Source organism: Aptenodytes forsteri, unplaced genomic scaffold (assembly GCF_000699145.1).
Source record: "Aptenodytes forsteri isolate BGI_AS27 unplaced genomic scaffold, ASM69914v1 Scaffold79, whole genome shotgun sequence".
NCBI lineage: Eukaryota > Metazoa > Chordata > Aves > Sphenisciformes > Spheniscidae > Aptenodytes > Aptenodytes forsteri.
Window position 1 is genome coordinate 1,612,045 of NW_008794776.1, and position 21,823 is coordinate 1,633,867.

The following is a 21,823-nucleotide window of genomic DNA, read 5'->3' on the forward strand; positions in this document are numbered from 1 at the left end:
GACCTGGAGAATGCATTTAGTCCATGATTCAACAACATACTTAAGGATGGACTTCAGTAAAACTGAATTAGAAAATTAGGCCAAAATGGCTAACAATGAGTGTTTTGACTGACAGGTTTCAAAGGCTTTTAATTTTGTTTTGAAAGAGCATGTGGCAGCACTTTCCCCCCAAAAATAGGCTCTTTCAAGACATATGAAGTTGAAGTCCCCAAAAAATAAAGCCCTCAAAATCACAAGCCACTTCTGAAAAACTTGGCTTATTGTGCAAGTCCCTCTAACTTCAGTGGGAGTCACGTACTTTTGTTCTTTGCTGAATCAACACTTATCATCCAGTTTACAAGATCCTTCACAATGAATAAATTGAGAAAGCGATGTTATGAATTATGGTGAAAGCGTAGTTCAACTATATCAAAATTTTTCCAAACAATTTTCATATTAATACAATTTTACTGTAATCATCTCTCACAAATTAACGATCCCATTTTTTGTAATAGTTTGAACATTCAATATGGAACATTTTAGATAAAATTCCTCTTTTTGCCTCAACACCAGAGGCATTTTATTCAACATTTGGTATTTTTAAACTACCAGAATAAATTTTCAGAGGGTCACAGCTTTAAGGGAACAGCTACTAACTCTTGGGTCCAGAGCGCAAGAAAGAATGTGAATAGGGAAAAATGCAGAACAGCAAAAGGGCAGGGAAAAATTCCAGCCAAGAAGCTTTAGGCACGCACAAAGCACAGAAAGGAAGTGTGGGAGAAGGGCACATGTGGGACAGAAAGCAATGGGACACAAAGGATGGGATTCTTCTCTGTTCTGTTTTCCTCCCACAGTCAGGTTGCAGTCATTCTGTGGTTCATACTCGGGCCCACCAGGCAATGCAAAACAGGTGGGTTAAGGGGTGTTTTGTTTTGCTTTTTAAATTAAAAACTTCGATTTTTGCATCCAACTCCAACTGCAGTTAATGGGGGTTAGGTGCAAACATGAACTATAGCCAAGTGTATCTCTGTTAAAAGCACTGGCCTGTAACAATCTGACTCAGAATAGTCATGTTTGCTTCAGTGAACCAGAAAGCAAATAATCTCTTGATTAGCTCATTAGCCACTTATTCTTTCAAGAGGTATATATGTATATCATACATATACACACACGTAATTGTGTGTGTAAAATCTTAGTCTTTGGAAGCAGCCAGCCAGACTCCCAACTGATGCACAGGGGCAACCACAGTTGCATTGCATTCACTAGATGATATACACCAATATACACAAGCTGATGACCTGGTTGTAAGTCAGTCAGATAAGTTTGCTTTGAAACTCAACATTAAATTATGATTTACCTAAACTTTCAGGGCCCCTTTTGTTTCATTTCAGATATCAACAAAACCCTAATGTGTTTCTTAGCTCTATATATGGCCTGGGCTGCTTTTATGCTTATATGGCCTGGGTTAAGCGTTAGACACTTCAATTTACTGTGTTATGAACTATGAAAACTGAGTTGTTGATCATGTAATGATTTCTATGTTGATGAAGCAACAAATACTATCAGTAGTGGGTATAATTGCCTTACTCATGTAATACAAGTTTGTCATTATGATGTAATTATTCCTAAGAATAATTTTTGTCTTCACCAAGTGACACAGCCAAAATCTTGCGTGGTCACTGAAAAGACCCCGAATCTTCGTGTAGCCCAAGCCGTAAATCAGAGTAATGTTTGGTAACTGCTTCCTATTATAGGCCGTTGGGTTGTGATTTACCAGCCACTGTTTGTCCCTGTCCAGTGGAATGAATCAAGTGGAAATGTGGTCATTGTGATGAATGGTTGTTCAGGTGTATACAGTAAATACTGACTGGCATTAGTAGCAGCATAGCTTCACAGAGGTTCATGCAATGCAGTGTGCTTGGACTCAGTCGAGTATGGAAAGGTGGCTGCACAGCAGTTTCAGGACAGAGGACTAAGGGCTGTTTGTCCCTTACAGCTGAGCTGGAGAAACTTACCTGAAAGCAGACAGGACTTAAGAGCTAGTTCCCCTGGCATTCTGCATTGCATGCAATGTTGTCATACAGAAACCGCACTTGTTAACACGCAGCTCTAAAATGTGTCTGTCATAAAGGATGAATAATGTTCGGCATACCGTATCTATATTCAGAGGCCATGGTACGCTGCTGAGGCCATTTCTTGTGTCCACCAATGCTGCGATAATAAGCTTCTTCTTTTACAGGTGAAATATTTCCCTCACTACCTGACCGAGACCGACCGCCTTCACTGTTACTGTCCATTGTAATTTCTATGGAGAAAAAGGGAATGATCTATTAAAACATATTGTATAGCTGTCTTTGCGGAGGCTCCTGTGGGCAGGCTTTGCCTACCTTTGTTTCTGACTTGCATATAGTAGGAAGGCGAAACACTGCGTAAGCTTTGCCAGATGTCTCAGCCTCTAGAAATCCTCCTTCAGCAGGGGAACCACAGAAATGTGTATATCTCCTTTTTTTAAAGCATCTGAATTTTGTGCTTTTTAAAATTCATACAGTGTAAATATTGGTTGTTAGATCTTTGGATAGGAATCATCTTTTATTATGAGGTTTAAACAATCCTACCTGCCAGATCTGCAAGGTCAAGAGCACTGTAAACTGTGTTTCACCTTCTAAAGTATCAACCTAAAAACAAAAATTATATTATGAGGTTAAACAATCCTACCTGCCAGATCTGCAAGGTCAAGAGCACTGTAAACTGTGTTTCACCTTCTAAAGTATCAACCTAAAAACAAAAATTAATTAATTTACTTAAATCCTACCTGCAAGAAGATACTAATCCAAAGTATTTATAGGTTAATGGAGAAAATACCTCAAAGAATTTAAATTCTGGAACATTTTGGAGAAAGGTTTTATCATTGGAATTCTAAGAACATTACAATTTTGAAGGTCTTTCCCACCAGAATTAATTTAACCCCCCAGAGCTGCCTTAAGAACTTTCCATTACTAAAGCGACCCTTTAGCTGAATAACTCAGTGAAACTCCAGGCATACATGTAAAGGAATAAGCTGCTGCCAAGAAATTTGGAATCCACATTTTTGAGCTATATGCTGAGGCCAACAACAGTTTCACGTATTTAAGCAGTCTAAACTTTGCCTCAATCGTATTTACTTTCTTCTTTCCTTTTATTTTACTCTGCTTTTCACTTCGTGGAACTACATATTATAATAACACAACTATAATAACTTCCTTCTTCAAAAACCATACTTGCAGCCCTTATTCATGGGAAACTTCCTCTGTCAGTGGGAGTTCTGAACAGCGGGTTCAAGTTTATACAATGCTCTACTATATGCTTTTGGATGCCCTACTCCTACCCCATTTTATTTATCTGAACTCTTGATACATTTCATACCTTTTAGATTTTTTTTCCAGCAGGCTTACAGGAAGCAACTTCTGTGCAGAGTTTTATGAACTAGTTTTATATCAAGTGTATATTTGCTTCACTTATCCTCAAAGTGATTTATTACAGTATGATGCTGAAAGCGAGAAATATTGCATACGTATCTTTCAGCAATTTTAATCGCTAGTCTTTTAGTCAGAAATTAGGAGACTCAAACTCTAAACCACATACGGCCTTTCAACAGCTTCATAGCAAATCATTTTTTTTGTTAGATACTGAACATAATGCTCAGTAGTTTGCTTGTTACCAGCATTAGACAATATTGTAATTTATTCCTAATGGAACTTCCCCAAAGAGCATTTGTGGATTGTACATAATACAAAATACACTAATTCATTCTTTAAGTTACACTGAAAGAAATAAAATCTGAGATTTTATTTTCTATTTAATTATCTGTTTGAGCACAGATTGACTATCGGAAATTAATTTCTTTAGCTGATTCCTAAGCTGTTGCTATTGAACTACTAAACAGCGAAGTCATTACTTAGCGGTTTCTGTGTCCTAACTTTGTTGACAGAAAGTGAGCTCTGATAAATTTAATCACTTCCCTTGTTTTTTAATTAAAATGAAAATTAAGAGGAAACTCAAAGGATTAATTCAAACAAACCTGTCTACTGTCTTGCTATTCATAAAAAAATGTTTTATATGATAATATAAAAGAAAGAACTTTGTTACAAAACTTGCTTTAAGTAGTCCAAACAGAAACCAGAAATCTTTACTCCTGAGAAAAAAAGGCTGCTTTCAGAGGAAAAGAAAAAGGACATGAAAATCTCACAGTTTTCACACCATCATCTAAAAGCTATTTGGTTCAGCTAACAATAACCTGTCAATAGAAGCACAAGAGCCTCCCTGGAGCTGATTCTCCCCCATACCGTTTTCATACCAGTGTAATTCCATTGACATCTGTGAAGATTATCCTGGCTTACACCAGGATGTGGGACGAGAATCAGGCCTCTGGAACAGCCACGCTATATTGAAGACACTAAGAAAGTTTCACGCGTTACAGCTGTGTTTGTTTTCTGATCTATGGTTTCAATAATAATAATTACTATCTACTAGCTATCAAAATGCTATGCTCACTAGGGGGATTTTGCTTTTAATTTACAGCACAGGCATTTTAGTGTGATTCTGTGAAAAGGGAAAAATATTTATTTAATTAAAATAATTGTGCTCACTAGGGGGATTTTGCTTTTAATTTACAGCACAGGCATTTTAGTGTGATTCTGTGAAAAGGGAAAAATATTTAATGTTTAAAAAGAAAAGCATTCCTTAATGATCAGTCTCTTTCTTTCTGATAATCCCCATTTATGATGTCTCTTATTCACATAAATGTCAGGTGAGAACTGCCTGACACTGCTTCCTCCTCCTCCTGATGATGCCTACAGTATTCACAAATTAAAGTCCCGGTTAGGGACAAGAACTGGACCGACTTTACATCTTCATGGAGTAAAGTTCTGCTAATAGCTCACAGAACTCTTTCTGCATTTGTTTTGCATGTGTTTCCTGATTTTCAGTGTGAACGTTTCTTATTTGTCAGTATAGACTGCAAGTTTTAACAGATACGTATTTGTCCATAGTGTCTTGATTCCATTATCTTTTCTGCACTACTTTTTGGATTTTCTGGTATAAACCAGCATATAGTTTAAGTCATTTGTAAACCAGAATAGGGATGATTCTGTGAGAAATATCAAATCTAGTAAATATATGCAAGTTCTACTAACTTGTTACATTTAACAGCTTCCATTTTTCCTGCTAAATTCCAAAAAGTAGTCAAGAAAATGGAAAGTGAATGCAAAATGATGGTTGATGAATGGAAAGATGGATGGCTGAATGGATGGCTGAATGGGTACATTTATTTTACTGATCATATAGTAGCCTACTTGCATTATAATTTCTTCTTAGGTAAGATCTGACCGTATCTAGGCTTAATCAAGCTTAGAAAAGCTCCAACACCCACTAAATTCAATGGAAAGACTCCCAGCGATGTCAATGACTACCGATTCAGCCCCCTGTGAGACCCCAGTACACTCATATTTAGATGGAGATGTTTTTAGTTCCATTTCATCCCGTTTAAACTAAGAGTAACCATGGTTCAAGACAAGTGTCTGTTGTTTCTTTTTTAAGGACCGCCTTCCCAACTCTGAGGCTGCAAAGAACAGAAATGCACCAATCTGTCCAACTAACCAATGGAAGGGACCAACATTGGTCGAGACCTTTGTGGCACTGCACTGCCATGAGAGGACCTTCGCCCTGCATGCTCCGCCCTTTCAGGCCGTCCTGCAGATGATGGATTACCTAAAAGCTAAAAAACAACAACAGAAAAAAACAGGTTTGTAAGTTACATGCATGGTAACATTATGGTTATATGGTTGGACATTAATCAGGTCAATCACATTTGGAAGCATAAGCTCTAAAGGCAACTAAACTTAAGTTTTTAACTGAAAGGTTAGCTGAAAAGTAAATACTGTTGCCTGGCAAACCTGCAAAAGAAAAAAATGGTTCCCTGATTTATGGCAGAGTTTTGTAACCAGTAGTCACACATCAGAACAAAAAGAAAAGAAAAGAATAATTTTTTAAATATTCTTTTGCCTTTGTTGTTGCTGCTAAGATGACGTTATAATCTCCTGAAGAGTAGTACAACCAGTCATGAGAGCTGTGGAGATTGGACTGCACTGAAAAGGCAAGTCTTTTTTGTATTCAGGTACATAGCTTTGTCCAGTTTGCAGCATGTGAACAAGCGTACATCCTTCTGTCTTTGAGCACGCTGCTTTTCTATAATGGCCTTCGGTTGTCAAAGCCTTTTAAAGGTCATTGAAACACGTAAGAAGGGAACGTAGACACACTTCGTCTCACATCACAGCTGTCTCTTTCTGTTCTCTACCCTTGCAGAAAATGTTGCTATTTCAATAACTAAATGGTACTATTTTAATGCTCTCCAGAGTTTATCATGCAGTCATGGAGATTAATACAGCTTGGGCACCAATTTTAATGGGAGAAATTTTTAAGGATCATTTCAGCCTAAACTGCTAGGCTAGAAGAGCAGGCAGCTGATTTCTACTCTTACATGAAACACGCTAGATTTGAGGTTTCCACTCTGGACTGTTGCAGACTGAGAGAGTAAGGAACTTGCTTTGGTCTTTAGGGGGCAGGCAAGCCTACGGATGCACCTATCAAAGCGTGGAGACTCTGCTAGAGGTTAATGGACAGAAATGCAAATAGGCAAGGTCACGCAGAGGCACCCTTGAAAGATAAGGAACGGCCCTGGCCTCTCCCTTTGGAAGAAGCTGTTTGCCTGCATTCTCATGCAGAGATGCAGTCTGCAACTTCAAAGGCAAGAAGAGATGGTCTAAAAAGGAAGGCGAAGTAGTGACAGTGCAGAGATAAGGTAGAAAATGGAAATATGATGAAACCCGTGACTCCGTAAATCTGGGTCACTGTCACACTGGGGGAGAATCTTGATTCTTGTCCGGAGATGTTTCATGATAAAGACCATATCCTGAAAATTCTGGGAATGAGGTGAATAAAAACAACATGATGAAATGAATTCCTTGACATTTAAAAAAAAAAAAAGAACAAACAAACAACTGATGAAATATATTTCCAGTTAAAATGCAGCTTTTTTAAAAGCAACATTTAGATGGGCAAAATAAAGAAAAACAATCTTTTGGAAAAATTATAATTCAGCTAACCCTTAATTAAAATTTAGATTCAGTTGTCCTTTAATAAAAGCAGCCATTATTGTAATTTGTTCTGTGGGAAAATCATTGTAAAGCAAATTAAACTGATTTCAGCATGACACAAAAGAGGACTGTAAAGGAAAGTGCAGAATAATAAACAAAAATGAATGGGGAGGGGGGGAAAAAAAAAGGGAAAAATGTAGCGGATAGATAGGTCCAAAGGATGGACTCTCAAAATTAACTCAGAAAAAAAAAGAAAAAGAAAAGAATAAAAGAAAGAAACAGACTGATTTGGCAAGCAGATGTTAGAAGGAAGATTTATTTCACACACCAGAGAGTCTTCTGCATCTCTGTGGGATGGTTTTGCAAGTAGACCAGCTGCCCTAGAGTCAGCCATTTTTAAGTCGGTCTTCCAGCCTCCCTGAACATCTTCATTAACCAAATTATCTGTTCTATTACATTTCTGAGTCTCATACTTTTTCTCGTAACTGGGTTTGACCTGCTCACTCCTGGGCTCTACAAAGGAAGGACCCAGGTCACCAAAATCTTCTTCGATGCTGGTTTGTCTGGTTAAAGTTTTCCTGCGAGCAAGCAATGGCCTCATGCTTTTCCTGCAGGAATAGTTAGCAGTCTCTGCACAACAGCTAGCTGCAACGTTGGCAGAAACTGAATCGCAAGTGTATCTGAAATTAAAACGAGATTCTTCTTCTTCACTTCCACAGTCTAGTCCACTGTCTGGGCTTCTTGATAAGGATCGGCTATATTTACATCCTTTGTCGTCTGCAGCAAAATCCTCCATGCCTGAAATTCTGTGCTTGGCTGGGTACCAGAAGTTGTGCTGCTGGTCTTGATTGTAGGGCCTAGGTGGTCTAGAGTCTCTAGCTATTGTGGGATTCTTTTTATAGGGCATACCTAAACCCTGCTTGTACAGCAGTTCAGAGTATTCACCATCCTCTTCAGCTACTTCTGGAATACTGAAAAGCTTTTTACTGTGATGTATCTGCTGTGAAAAGTCAGGCTGTTCCAAAAAAGTGGCTTCAGTGGTCTTATTCTTATCGCACTCCTTAAGATTATGTAATGTTAAAAACCAGACAGGGAACAAATAGCGTGTGACAAAAATAAAATGGGAGGGAAAAGGGAGAAGAAAAGAAAAATAAAGACAGAATTAGTTTTAGAGCAATGGCAAACATAAGACATGCAGCTTATTTAGTGAAAAGGATGTCATGCTTTGAGTGAGAATCTGTGAAAAATAAAGACATGATTAAGAAGTTGCTGGGTGTCAGATCCAACATGAGAGGTCAGTACAAACAACTGAGTGATGGTCTTAACAAGAATAAACCCATGCATTTAACACAAAGCAATAAAAGCTGCATACAGGTTCCAGCATGATGAATGAGAATGGCATTAAAACACAGCATAATGCTTAGTATGTTCCTTGCCCCATGCCAATTCGTTATTTCATTTTTCTTTGTAACCAGAACCCGTATCTGAGAATGAAAATTCTGTTCTAGCATGCTTTCTTGCTTTGCATCTGTTAAAGCATCCTATATAAGTAGCAAATACTCCTAAATCTCCTGCCAGAGGAGAGCTATTCTGCAGACATCATTAAAGGAGTTCTAGTTTCCTTTGTAAAATTGTAAAAAAACTGCACCATTTTTAAAGCTTGGCTTCCACAGAAAGAACCCTGAGAAGCAGGCTGCTCTCTGATGTCACTTGGTCTGCACTGTCATCAAATCTTTCATCATAATCTTGTACCTGCTTGATAAAACCAATATTTGAAAATCAGCCTATGAGCAGAAGTGAGTAAAAGTCTGTTTATACCAGAAGTAGGTAAAAAACTCTCCCAGCCTGGATAAAATGAGCATTCTGAACATGACAGATACATTTGTAATTTTTCTACTACATTTACACAAAACACAGGTCAGTGTAACAGAAGAATCCTACGCAGTATCTTTGTTGGACTCTGAGAAGAGACAAGAGAATAATGATGCAGGAGGTGTTGGTTTTCACTGACATGGTTTATAGATTCTACATCGTGGAGATCACCTCTCCTTGTACTTTACTCAGTGCCCAGATCAGGAAGGTCTCTGGACACAGCAGCACCCATCAGCATTGACAGGATCATCTTGGAGACTTCAGCAATATCTCTCTCTCTGAGCATGTTAAACTTAACTGGGTTTTGGATGTCTTCCCCTTTCAGGCATTAGGAACTTTCTAAGTTACTTTATGACTATATTTGTTTCACCTATTTTCATTCATTTTTAAAATGTGTAGCACACTTGTGAAACTTTTGAGACAAACTGCCATAAAAGTGGAAAGAAGTCAACAAATATGAACAAGGATAGTTTTGATTGGAGCTCAAATATCCCACATTTTAGAAAGCTCAGATTAGGTAAGTGAGGTGAATCTTCCCCAATCACCCGTGTCAGCCTTTGTTTTAGGGAACCATTGGAGGGAATAATAATCTCCCAATAAAGCAAATATATATCTGCATGCAAAATTTCTTGTTACTTGGGAGCATCTATTAACTCAGGAGAGAATACTCGATTACAGCTGCAAGAGCATGGCTGGCATACTTTCAGATGCAAGAGGAACAGGAATCTGATTACATTATGGAAAATTCAGTAAACGTTTTTCATTCTTTTGTTAATTACTGACGTTGCAAAGTGAAACTGTATCTAGTGAAAGAGGGGGAAATTATGGCGCACTTTGGGATCAGAATCTGACCTGCATTTTATATCAGAAAACCTATCAGCATGGTGGGCCATATTCTCCAAATGAGACTCAAGACATCCACGAGTCCTTCCCCAGGAGGTACTCACACACTGAATTCCACTTCTGCAGGGTGAGTCAACCAACCGTACCCTTCATGTACACTACTACATCAAGAGAAGTATGCCTGCAGACTTTAACAGGTCTAAAATGATTTACTACACCAATTAAGGGTCTGGACCTTTCTTTTTAAATATCAACATCGGCAATACTAATTTAAAACCAAGAAGTAAATATACTTTCTGACGCATAAAGAACACGAACAGTCTAGGGATAATTCACTTTTTCCCAGAGGAAAGGGACAGAAGCAGCATGCAGAAGGATTTCAGTTTCAACCTTTATGTTAGCAGAATAATAGAAACACTGATTATTTTTTCTTTTGAAAAAGTACCTGTCTCATTCCAGACTGCATCAGAATAAAAGGACTGAATTTATAGTACATGAAAGCAGTTACAAGAATGGTCAAAATTCTTGTATGCATGAGAAAATAGTATTGGTTTTTAGTTAAATAACAGCATATTGGAAGACAAATCAACCTGTGGGTTTCCTTATCATTCAAGTTATCCAGCTTTCTAAGAAAACACAATTTAGTGTAATTGCTTGACACAAAAAAAGCAAATACAATTTACACGTACAAATATACTATGGGAAATATATATTCTGTATTGGGTAGGTTCAACATTCTACGTATGCTTTAATTGTTATACTGAAGTTGTCTTTCACAAAGAATATTCCTGTGCAGTGCTAAAGCAATCTTTCTGATAGGTATTTCCTCCCGTCTCTGGTGATTCCTTAATAATCAGAGCACGAGGATTTCTGATAATGCATTTATCAAACGAAGCTGACCCAACTCCCTTTCTTACAAGCACGCTGTAAAGCCTGTGGAAGAGATGGGACCAGCACTGGAAACAGGGACAAATTACTCAGATGTGAAAAACCCGAGTTGTTTGTTTTCTATATGTACGTACATTTATATAAATCTCCTTGCTCAGAAACAACTCATTGTCTGGGTAGCACATGTGGTATATTGTCGTATAGACGTGGGAAAGGTCCCCAGATATAGAACAGAAATTGCAACTTCAACAATTACATATAGGAGAATAGTCAATTAGTAAAAAGATTAGCTATCAAATAATAAAAAAAAAAAAGGGGTAATAAATGTATTAAAGTGGCCTTGACATCATAAACAATGTTCACCCCAGTTCTAGGTCTATATGACAGCGTGAGTTTTAATGGTCAGCAAAATCCATAACTGACTACAAGAAATGCTTTGAAGGAAGACTCAAAATACGGAGGTACTCCTAAGGTTTCTCTGCAGTCACACTTACCTTAAGTGCATTGTGTGAAGTCACACTGACTCGTCGCCTTCCTCCATCCTCCAGCTGCATTTCGGAGTACAGCTCTTCCTCATCTTCTTCCATAATATCAGACAAGTCAGAACCTCTGCTGCTCTCTGTATGGTACTCTTCACCATGGCAATAGTGAGGCTAATTGACAGGGTGAGAGAGAAAAATCTTTACTGGCTGTAAAGCTGAAAATCCTTGTATAACACCAACGGGTACTAGAGCATTTCCTAGGTTTGAATATCCCACTAATAACCACGTATAAATTGCGTCTTGCTGCTCTGTTCTAGTGGAGAGATCACATATAAATTTTTTTTGCCCATTTATGCTCCCAATTCAAGAAATCCAATCTTAATCCCGTCGGTGATACAAAAAAGGATGTCTGCATTCACAGCACCAAATCTAGTTTTAGTTTTGATTAAATTCCCTTGATTTAAAGAGGTCCTTCATGCATCAGTGGACTTGCTGACCAAATTGTAAAAGCCCTAGGTTAATTCCCATATCAACTGTTCTTCACAGTTGTTTGTTATATCACATTGTAATTTAAAAGTGATCAGCATTTAATTCTTGCAGGATGTTACCATCATCGTATGACATAGCTAGCTGATGGAATTTGAAACTTTCATTCTCTTAAACATTGTAGGAATAGACTGGCTAAAAGCTTAATTGTCTTTAAAATTAGTCCAAATATTTCAAGTTCCTGTAAGTTTCCAATTAGTTGGAAGATAAGGAGAAAAAAGTATGTCCTACTGAATTGCTAATGTTAAATAGGAGTGGCCTCTGTTAAACATTACATCTAACAAATCAGATCATAAACCAAACTCATTGTATTTCCAAGGACGAATTTTCAAATGGAGTCATCTGACTGCCAGATTGCAGTAGAGTATTTGAAGAATCAGATATTTTAGAAGTACTAGAATGCTAGAAATTACGGCATTCCTTCCCCCAGCAATACTAATGAAGAAATAATTTCTGTAGTACCAGATCAATTCCCATAGCTATGTAACACGCTGATATCAATCAATCCCAGCAATGAGAAGACAATGTCTACAACAAGCAATTTCTCCAAAGTGAAGATGGATTTGCCCTCCAAATACAAGAGACAATTTATCCTCTTTTAATTCTTTGTTCTGGAGCTAAAAAGATTGTAGGGTGAAGCTTTTAGTAGTAATTCTCAGTGCCAAGCCCATAAATGTTTTCAGATCCTGCAGATGCATTATATTAGGATCATCTTAGAAAAAAAAGCCACTGCAGTTTCACAATGTTTTTGGTTTCTTTTTGAAGTTAAAAGATCAGACTGTATTCTAATGCTTCATTTCCACATCTAAACTTTGTGGCTCTTATACTAAATTTTATTATTTCATCAGTTCCATTCCAGCAGAATCTTGGTCCTGTTTTTCATAGAAACTCACTCCTGTTCTCAGCTGTATTCAAATAGACTTGGGGGTTGCACTGGCACAGTACTACAAAACTTGCCCAACTAAGTGCACAATGCCTTGTAGATTGTCAAAGGCCAATACAGCTGGAATAAAGCCCTGATTGTTTGGGCAATCAGACTACAGAGACCCAGCAAACTGTCTCCGAGGCTTATCCGTTGTGGTTCTAACAACAGGAATGCCTTGCTAAACACCCACTCATTTATTTCAAGAAATCTTCTAATTCAAGCACGACATTAATTGAGGTATAAAATGTAACTAGGAGATATTATGTAAGTAATAATTACACAATTCTGCTTGCAATCAATTAACTCTGTATGTAATAGGGCATGCATGCTCTATGTTCAATAACTGGCTGCATTTACACATGCAGATTTCCAGTGAAACCTCTATGGCCGGATATTCCATGCACCTGTGGTTATTATTTCACACGTTTTCTAGCACTGCCTTTCCTGCAAATGTCCCAGGTTGTCTCTGAATTTCAGGTCTATCTCTGATACTTACTTCCCTTGTCCTTATTATCTATTTACAGAGCAAATCAACAGCTTACAGAAAACAATATCTTCATACCTTTTTGTGACAAAAGAAAGAATTATTATTCCCATTTTAGTCTTGGTTGACAGGCCCACTGACCCAGATCCTCAGAGGTATTGAGACATTTAGATGCATAAATACATGTGAGGAGCTGGGCAAGAAAGACTAACTTTCTAAGTCTACGTTCACAAGGAAAGTCTGTGAGAGACTGATACTGCACCAGTTTCAGAATTGTGATCCATGCCACCCTTCCCCATGGGACATTTTAAACTGGGGAGGTTAAAATCAATATATCTTCCTACAAAATGCAATGCGACAGACATGAAGGATTTCCATTAGTAGCCATATGTAATGCTAATAAAAATAATGCTTGATGAAAAAACATTAATGTTACTTGCATTTGCTTGCAGTTTTTTTACTCGTATCTATGGAGTAAGGGAAGTCAACTGATAGAAAGCCAAAGACCTTTGAGAGGGAATCAGAATACAGAATAGCACTTGCTTCTGGAAGATACCAGCAGCACATGAGCATTATAATGAAATTAGCAAACTAATAATTTCTTATGGAGAAAACCACCGCAGATTAGGTTTCTCCAATTTTCTCCAATTATTTCTTCACTAACAAACCAAGCAGTAAAAGCGATCCTCTTTCATAAACAATGCAAATGAGCAATTACACTACAAATAGGTATATCTCTGAAGCTCTAAAATAAACATTCAATAATCAATTTACACTTAACACACTGCAGCTGTTTTGCCAGACATAATTTAACCGCTATTTCTTTTTTGACTTTGTGTTTTAAAGCAGTGAAAGCTATTTCTCAAAGTGCATTTTTTGACTTTGTGTTTTAAAGCAGTGAAGAATTCTTTTAGCCTTACACGAAAACTAAATTTGAAACTCAATCAGATCTGAGAATACTCGTAGCCAGAGAGATTTCAAATCTAGCTTTGAGGATGTTCCTAGTGGATAACAGAGCTTTATGTTTTGAGGCTTCAAGAAATACAACTTTAAGGGTTGCCAGCCTTCCAGTGTTCATATCCAAAGCTTCTATTTTGTAGAGCTTGGCAAAGCAGACACACTCCAAACCACTCTTTAATGATCTGAGGTAGTAAGTCCACATGGAGCAGCAACTTTGTACTCACATGGTAGATACCCCCAAGTTTATCTACCAAGGTTAAATATGAAAAATGGTTATCAGAAAAATGAAGTTGACCTTGGTCCCTTACAAAAACTCTAAACTTTTTACACTGGGCCTTTTTAATAAGAGCACTGGTCCTGTTTGAAAATCTTGGCCTTTTTGTGTCCAGAATAATTTTAATTGTATACGGAGGTACAGACGCATCTCATCCACAACCACATTTTGTAAGCACAGCATGATTGCATGTATTCTAAAAATGGGAACCACTGTATGTGAAGATGGAACCAAATCAAATCCTGAAGCCACATATTTAGAACACCGGAAATTTGGAGCAATGTTTATACATTCATAAATGCTTGAACTTCTATAATAAATGGAACCAAAATTCCAGAAAGTCTCAGAACTGGTACGAGAAGGAATGCCGTTGCTTGGACCCTTCAACATGGGAGGTCAGATGTTTGGCTAACAAGATTATTTGACCATGCTAAGACATAAGAAAATATCTCTTTGCTAGAATTTACATCTCTCTTGAAAGTAACGTAATAAATTACTTTATATTTGGTTTCAGTGGGATCAGACTAAAAGCTGCCCAGATGTGCAAAATTCTTCTGGCAACATCCTTCTATTCATTACAGCATGCCAAGTATATACGATGTTGGTTTTCTGCTAATTAGGATTACAGGCTATGGCTTTTATGGAACACAAAAATCCTTCCCCCTTTCCCTTTTTTCACAGCATGTTTTCATACGCAGTAGTAACACATCCTGCAGAAAAAGCCCAGAGCCCAAACATGACATTCCAGTTACATTTTCTGTTTCAATTTTTTCAGCTTCATTTTTTTCAGTTTCCAGTGCTTAAGACTGTTGCTTGGGATAACGATTTATAGATGCATGGTGCCAAGCATTCAGTTGCCATTAGACAGTGTTATGCTCCACTAACAGGACATTCATCTACCTCCCCACAATTTAGCTGCTTGTCTGTATAGTTTACCAATATGGCTACAATAATCAGATGGTGACCTGGATAGCCTGCTGAGCTTCATAAAATACTTGTTTCATGTCGGACACCTGACACAGTAACAAGACCAGACTACTTACTTGCTTTCCGAGTTCTGACCCTTTCAGGAAATCATCAACTGAAGCCCCCCTTCTTTTGACATTAGGGGAATCATAGCCATCTTCCTCATCATCTGAGTTAGCGTACTGGGCTGCATTACTCCTTTCGCTAAAAACACTTCTCCTCTCCATCTAGTAAAGCAACAAAAAATGGAAAATTGTGAAGCAGACTTGTTCCTGCAACCAAGGGAAGAAATGGCAAATATAAGACATAAGGACTCAAGAACACAACATTTACACCTACTCATGGTTTAAAGCAATGTTAGTTTCTCCTGACCGTAACCTTTTAGGAGTTTTCAAGAATTTTTTGCTTGTTGTGTCACTCTTGCTCATAAACAATTATATGCTTTTATGTGACCATCAACTCAGCTGCTAGCTTTCTTCCCAGCACCACTTATGCCAAACTTCTCAGTATTCTACAGTCAGAGGCTGCTAACAAAGACACTAATTTCCCTTTGGCAGAGGGTTAGCAGAAGACCTAGCCACTACAGCATTTTTGACCTCAGTACAAAAAAAGCTATAGAATGAGACTTCATGCTCTTCCTCTGCTCTGAGGTGACTCTTACCCTCAGCTACTGAATCCTGCTTACTCTCATGACAATAACCATCAGCCAGCCAACTAACAGGCTGGATGAAGGGCAGGGAGAAGACACAGCTTCTTCTGCAGCAGCCTACCACAAGGCAAGAATTTCTACTACTGGGGACTAAACATGACAAATGTCATTGGCAGATTTTGATTTAATTTAGAGTGAATCCATCTGTAAACTTCTGTCCAGATCCCTGAATTAAACATTTCAAGCATCACTAAAATTAATGTAATTAAACATGGTTCAGAGCATATGTTATGTCAGCAATTTTTAAAAACAGAAAAATTATTTCAGTTCTCTTTCCCTATATGGTTGTTAAATCAACTTTCACCTCAGAGTGCCAAAGAAACTAATTGCCTTTTCTCTCTCTATTACATTTATTCCAGTTTGCTTTATTTATAATGAAAAGGAAGAAATATACACATGCATATATATGTATTTAATCAGACCTTATTGATCTAGAATTATTCAGCTTCCCAAAAGCTCTATCATCACCCACTGGCTCAATTCTGTCCCAAAACAGGGACAGTAAAGAAGTTGGGGCTGTCAAGACATGTGTGAACTGTCAAAATTAATGGAGTTATTTTGGAAATACAATGGGAGACGAAAGACTGGACATAAAAACTGATGACTGCCAGACGAAGGTCCAAGAGAATGTATGAAAAAAGTGACACCAGAGCTTGCAACAAGTAACATCAGTTGTGAGCAGCTTGTGACGAGAAAGTAACTGCCCAGGGCACTGGGAGTATTTAAATATTGTATGCTTGGTAGGAAAACCAGAGCATGTTGTCAGGATGCATACGCATCAGCTATGCTGACCTAAGAGCCTCAGACATGGGATTTAAATTAACTAGCAAACATAGGAGTCACTACAGCTTACACGGGTCATAATGGTCTCAAAACCAGGGAGTCTCCTTTGGGCAGTGATGCTTCTAGCAGCTAAAAAGGAGCTGTAATGAAAAGCTTTCACATGGCAGCTATGTTGAAGCTTTTGTAAACATCTGTGAAGGTGTAGCACTGAGAAAGGGGCACTCTTGAAGGGCAAATACGCAAAATTGCCTGTGGATCCATGACAGGATACAAAATAGTGCTTTACTTGCATCTAAACTGCTATTTGGTATTTTGAAAAAGCAGATGGTTTTAGAATACAAACATGTCTCTTATCTGACTGCTGGTTAGATTCCCTTATAGAAATGAGACTGTCCTCATTTTGTAAACTGTCAAAAAGATTAGCTCTCACAGTAAGTCTGCTCAGGACTTTTGTCTATCTGCCTATTTCCAGACCCATTTTTAAACTGCCCTTTATTGTTTTTGGTCTCTTTCAAAGTACTTCAGTACTTGGTTGACTTTTCTCACATAGGCACAAGCCTCCCTTTTGACTCCTGCAGGATCCAAGGACAAACTTTGACGACTTTTTTTTTTTTTTTTTTTTTTCCCCCAAGAAGTAAGGCTCTGCATTTTTGGAGACAACATTTCTAGTGATGTTATGGGGTTTCTATGATGATCAAAGACTGATCAATGCTCTTTATGGTTACAAGCATATTTGTGGAAGATGGCACAGAATTTTAGCACACTGCTTCTTCTCAAACTACAGATCTTCAGGGTTTAGGAATGATTAGCTGCTCCTTAAAGCATATGATGAAAAAAATCTTTGATGGAAAGTGCCACAATGAATAAAGCTAGCCCAAAAAAGCCTTAAGAAAAAGTTTGTCTTTACCCTATTGCTCTCTGCAACTCGTTGTGCAGCTTCTCTTGCCATGGCTTTTGCGACAGTATTTGGGACAGGTGTGCCTTGAGGTTGAGGGAGTATTCGGTTAGGCGATGGAGACCTCCTCCCCTGAAGCGGGCTGTGAAAATTAGGGGCAGGTGGCTCAAGCGTGTGTCCATGAACAGGGGATGCTGAACGAGTCTGCTCCCATGACTCATCCATTTTTAAATGTGGACCTAAATGTTCTTCTTTGGTTTCTGGGGCTCCGGCACTTGCTAATGGCTTAGATTTGGGAGCAGTTCTGGGGTGAGGGGTTGGAGGCACCAGTAGGTCAGACGGAATGGCAGCAACAGAAGAGTCCACTGATTCCCCTTGTGCAGAGAGTGTTCGAACTGTAACTTCCTTTGCTTCCAAACTCCTTAGTCTCATTAGCTCCACCAACGTGTTCTCTGCTGTTGGAAAGATCACCTCCGCCACCTGAGTACACAAACAAGCAACTTACTAGCGTGAAGACATCCGTTTCCCTCCCCTCAACACCATTAAAATACAACCTTCAAAGTCTTAACATGGAGTGAATTATTGCCAACACAGAGTGGGCTGCAAGAGCCCACATTAGGGCACCACACCAATTAGTACCAGTTGTCTTTAATCCTTTCAACCCATTTGTCCAAAAGCTTAAGTGCTTATAGAAAGGAAGCTAATGAGCAAGTTATGCACAAACAAAAGAGTAGGTTCTACTGAAAGCTGAGAAAACCCTGTACACATTCAAGTGCTGTCACATGTTTATTGTTGACTTTACCTGTCAGTTGAAATTCACCTAATGTAGATGGTCACTGTAACGCTGGAAGGAGAACTCACCCGTTGACCTTTCGCATAAACACCATAGCCGGTGACATTGGCGCCATGGGAGGTCCCTGTTGCTGTCAGAGTTGGTGGTTTCCAGGACACCTGTATGGTTGCTGGGCTGGACCCAGCCCGTACAGTAACATCTTGAGGTGGAGCTGGAGGCCCTAAGGAAGATAAGACTGGTCACTGTTGAGCCTTAGATCAGAAGTACGTATGTCAACTGATACACTTGCAAGTTGGAAACTACAGATCTCAAAGCATTTTATTTTTTTTTTAAGACGACAAAATATCCTTATTGCAGTTATTATGTAAAAACAGAAGCATACACTCAGCAGGTCATGGAGCTGGGAACTGACCCTCAGCTTACAGCCAGCAACTAAGCTGTATTTCTTTGCAAGATGGTCTGTACTTGCAACTTGCTCCAGACCTATTTTTATCCCTCCAGGCTGCGTAACTGCTATTTAGTCTGAGTGCGGAAGATGTTAACAGAAAAATGCAGGGAGAAAAAGGCACAGGAGTGGCACTTAGTGGAAAACTGCTGCAGGTGACAGCAAGTGACTTTTTGGTATGTATCTCTTCACTGAATGCACACTACATACTCAGAAATCACTTTCAAATTCTGCCTCTCTGGACTATCAGTGGCTCCAAGTCACGATTTATGGGCCAGAAGTACATTGACACTAAGGTGCAATGCTGACTGCAAGCTGAAACTTTAACCTTTTCAATCAGCAGCATGCTGGTTTAAAGGACTCAAAGTCTTTTCGCTGCACTGAAGAAAAAAATACGCCTACTAACCTTTTAAGGCAATTACAGTATGTTAGTGTAATAGCACACCAAGTACATCCTTAATTAAAAGACATTATTACCCTACTATAAATAGCTCTACTTTGGACAGAAGGCCAAAGTAAAAATATCATAGAGATTATTAGTTCATGAATATTTCAGGCATCCTGTTGTGTTAATTTACCAGTCAAACCCTGAGAAGTGTTTCATGCTAAAACATTTCAGAAGCAGGGTTCAGCTGTAGCCATCTCTGGGTAAAAGCTGGGAGAATACCAACCTTGGTTGCTGTGAGTTTGCTTTTGCCAATGAACTAAGCACAACCAATTGCTGTTCATCTACCAAAAAAGCTACAAATATTTTAACTGTGTGCATTCATTGCTACCAAACAGATCATGATACAAGTGTAAATATCACACAAACCTCAGCCTCCAGATATGCTGGCAAACCGTCAATGCATTTCATTAGTTTGCTGTCACTGAATTTCATTTTCTAATGGGCATGGAAATGAAATTATGGTCGTGTTCAGGACACTACAGGCACAACGTGAAATTTTTGCCTATACCATCCCTTGCACCTATAATGTATTTTTAACTTGAAAGGCCAAAGTATGCAAACTGACCTAATACTACTATTGGCCAAGATGCAGATTTTGGTTTAGGATTGAATTTCAGCTTCCCTGACCACCCTATGTTATTGACAGCCAGCACTCCCAATTCAGCAAAGCTCCTCAGCTTACAAGAAAGAATGCATCTGATCTAGTCCAGTATCTTGTCTATGAAAATGACGTTAATCTGCTCCTGCAGGAGAAGTCACCTTCCTTCCATTCTCCCAAAACCAAACAATCCCCAGAGAATCTATCTCGACCTTCACAGGCTGTAACAGAGACAGGTTTAATAAACTGTAATGCTCAAGGCTTAGTACGGTTTCTATTTTCCCCCATCATGAAATGCGAAATTACTCTTGATGACTCTTGATGGTCTTGGTCATCAACATAAATGTTTGTTTCAGAATTCTGCTACAGTTTGGTCTTCAAGAATTTATTACCTAAATTAGCTCAAAAACCATAACAATCCCATTAGTCCTAATCCTGTGCATACTGATGTCTTATTTTTAGATCTGAGCACCCAAAAGAGAACTACTTCTATTTTAACAAGCAATTCTAACGCTTTGATGAATCAAGAAGAGGAGTTCAGCTGCTCAGCTACTAAAGAGCTGTCACCCAGCTTTGGTCCAACAGGAAGCAATGTGCTTTCAAGTTTAAATCATGAAAAACATGATATATCTACGCAAAGAGAAAAATTAAAAGGTGACCTCTAATTGTCCTGTACTTTTCATGTAACTGCTCTCTCTAGCTTTGAAATGTGAGCAGTTATCTCAAGTTAATTTTTGCTTAACGTATCCCTAAAAAAACCTCTGAGATTGATACACAGTGAAAATTTTAAAATATTCACTGATCCCCACTCCCTTTTTGGTATAAGTGGCTGATGGTATCCTTTTCTATAAGGGTATCACTGAACCCACTAGTAAAGAGCAGAGCTTCTCAGCTTCAAATAAAACAAGCTCATGTATTCATCTGTAAACATTTCTGAAGCCCTTAGAAAAATGTGAGTACAAACACTAGCAGCCGCCTGTGGCCAGTTGTGTTGCAGTTCATGCTGCACTGTCTGCTAAACCTGACATTCACCACAGCTAAAGGTTTATGTGAACATCACTCACCCCCATGCATCTTCTAGAAAAGCACAATAACAAAAGATTCCCTTCACACAGCGTATCTGTATTGCTCTCTCAGCATACTCTAAAATCATTTTTGAAACATGCCCCTTACAATGTAGATCAACTGAAGATATTTAAGGCAGAAAAATAATCCAGAGTCTGAGAGAAAAAAACAGTATTAGTCACATTAAAGACACTTTCTCTATTTTTTTTCTTTTAACTGTAGGTTGGAAGAAGAGAGATGTGGTTACTTGAAGCCAGTAATATTTGCAAGAGAAAAACATGACACACTATGATGTTAACTCCCATTGCTGACTCTGATTTCATGGGCATCCTTTTCCCTTTGTTTCAATGACTTTTGAAGTACAAGCATCAGCCTCTAATCACGTTAACAGTTGCTATTTTATTTTGCTATGCAACAGTGAAAAGTTGACATGCTTTTGTACAAATGCTCTCTGTGAAATGAAGTGCTGGAGAAGATTCTGGGTTCTCTGGATGTAAAAGCAGAGGCTTCGCTGCATTTTAGCTCAACAGAGAACAGCTCATTTATTGCTTTAGCATACTTCAGCAACTAGAGGGAGATACAGCATGTTAAGTGTTTGGCCTGAAACAAGCTCACTCAAAAGGCCTTTCCCAAGTAACAAAGAAGTCTGCATATCTAATAAGTTCAAGCCACAATCTAGGCAGTATCTCCTGACTCCGACAGAACATATACAAAGTTTAAAATGCCCCCCCCCCCAGC

The 21,823-nt window shown here is 38.5% G+C and overlaps 1 protein-coding gene across 2 annotated transcripts in view; it reads right to left on the reverse strand.

The window, feature by feature from the left end:
* The window catches only part of RIMBP2 (RIMS binding protein 2), a 150,835-nt gene that overhangs the window by 11,409 nt on the left and 117,603 nt on the right, over positions 1–21,823 (reverse strand). The window contains exons 11-16 of one of the 2 annotated variants that reach the window (XM_009274322.1): positions 18,598–18,749; positions 17,749–18,216; positions 15,427–15,576; positions 11,207–11,365; positions 7,438–8,169; positions 5,614–5,731 (exon numbers count right to left, since the gene is read on the reverse strand). In XM_009274322.1, coding sequence (XP_009272597.1) covers positions 5,614–5,731; positions 7,438–8,169; positions 11,207–11,365; positions 15,427–15,576; positions 17,749–18,216; positions 18,598–18,749 — 1,779 coding nt within the window. The remainder of the gene's footprint in view (positions 1–5,613; positions 5,732–7,437; positions 8,170–11,206; positions 11,366–15,426; positions 15,577–17,748; positions 18,217–18,597; positions 18,750–21,823) is intronic. The other variant, XM_009274324.1, reaches the window with a different exon arrangement.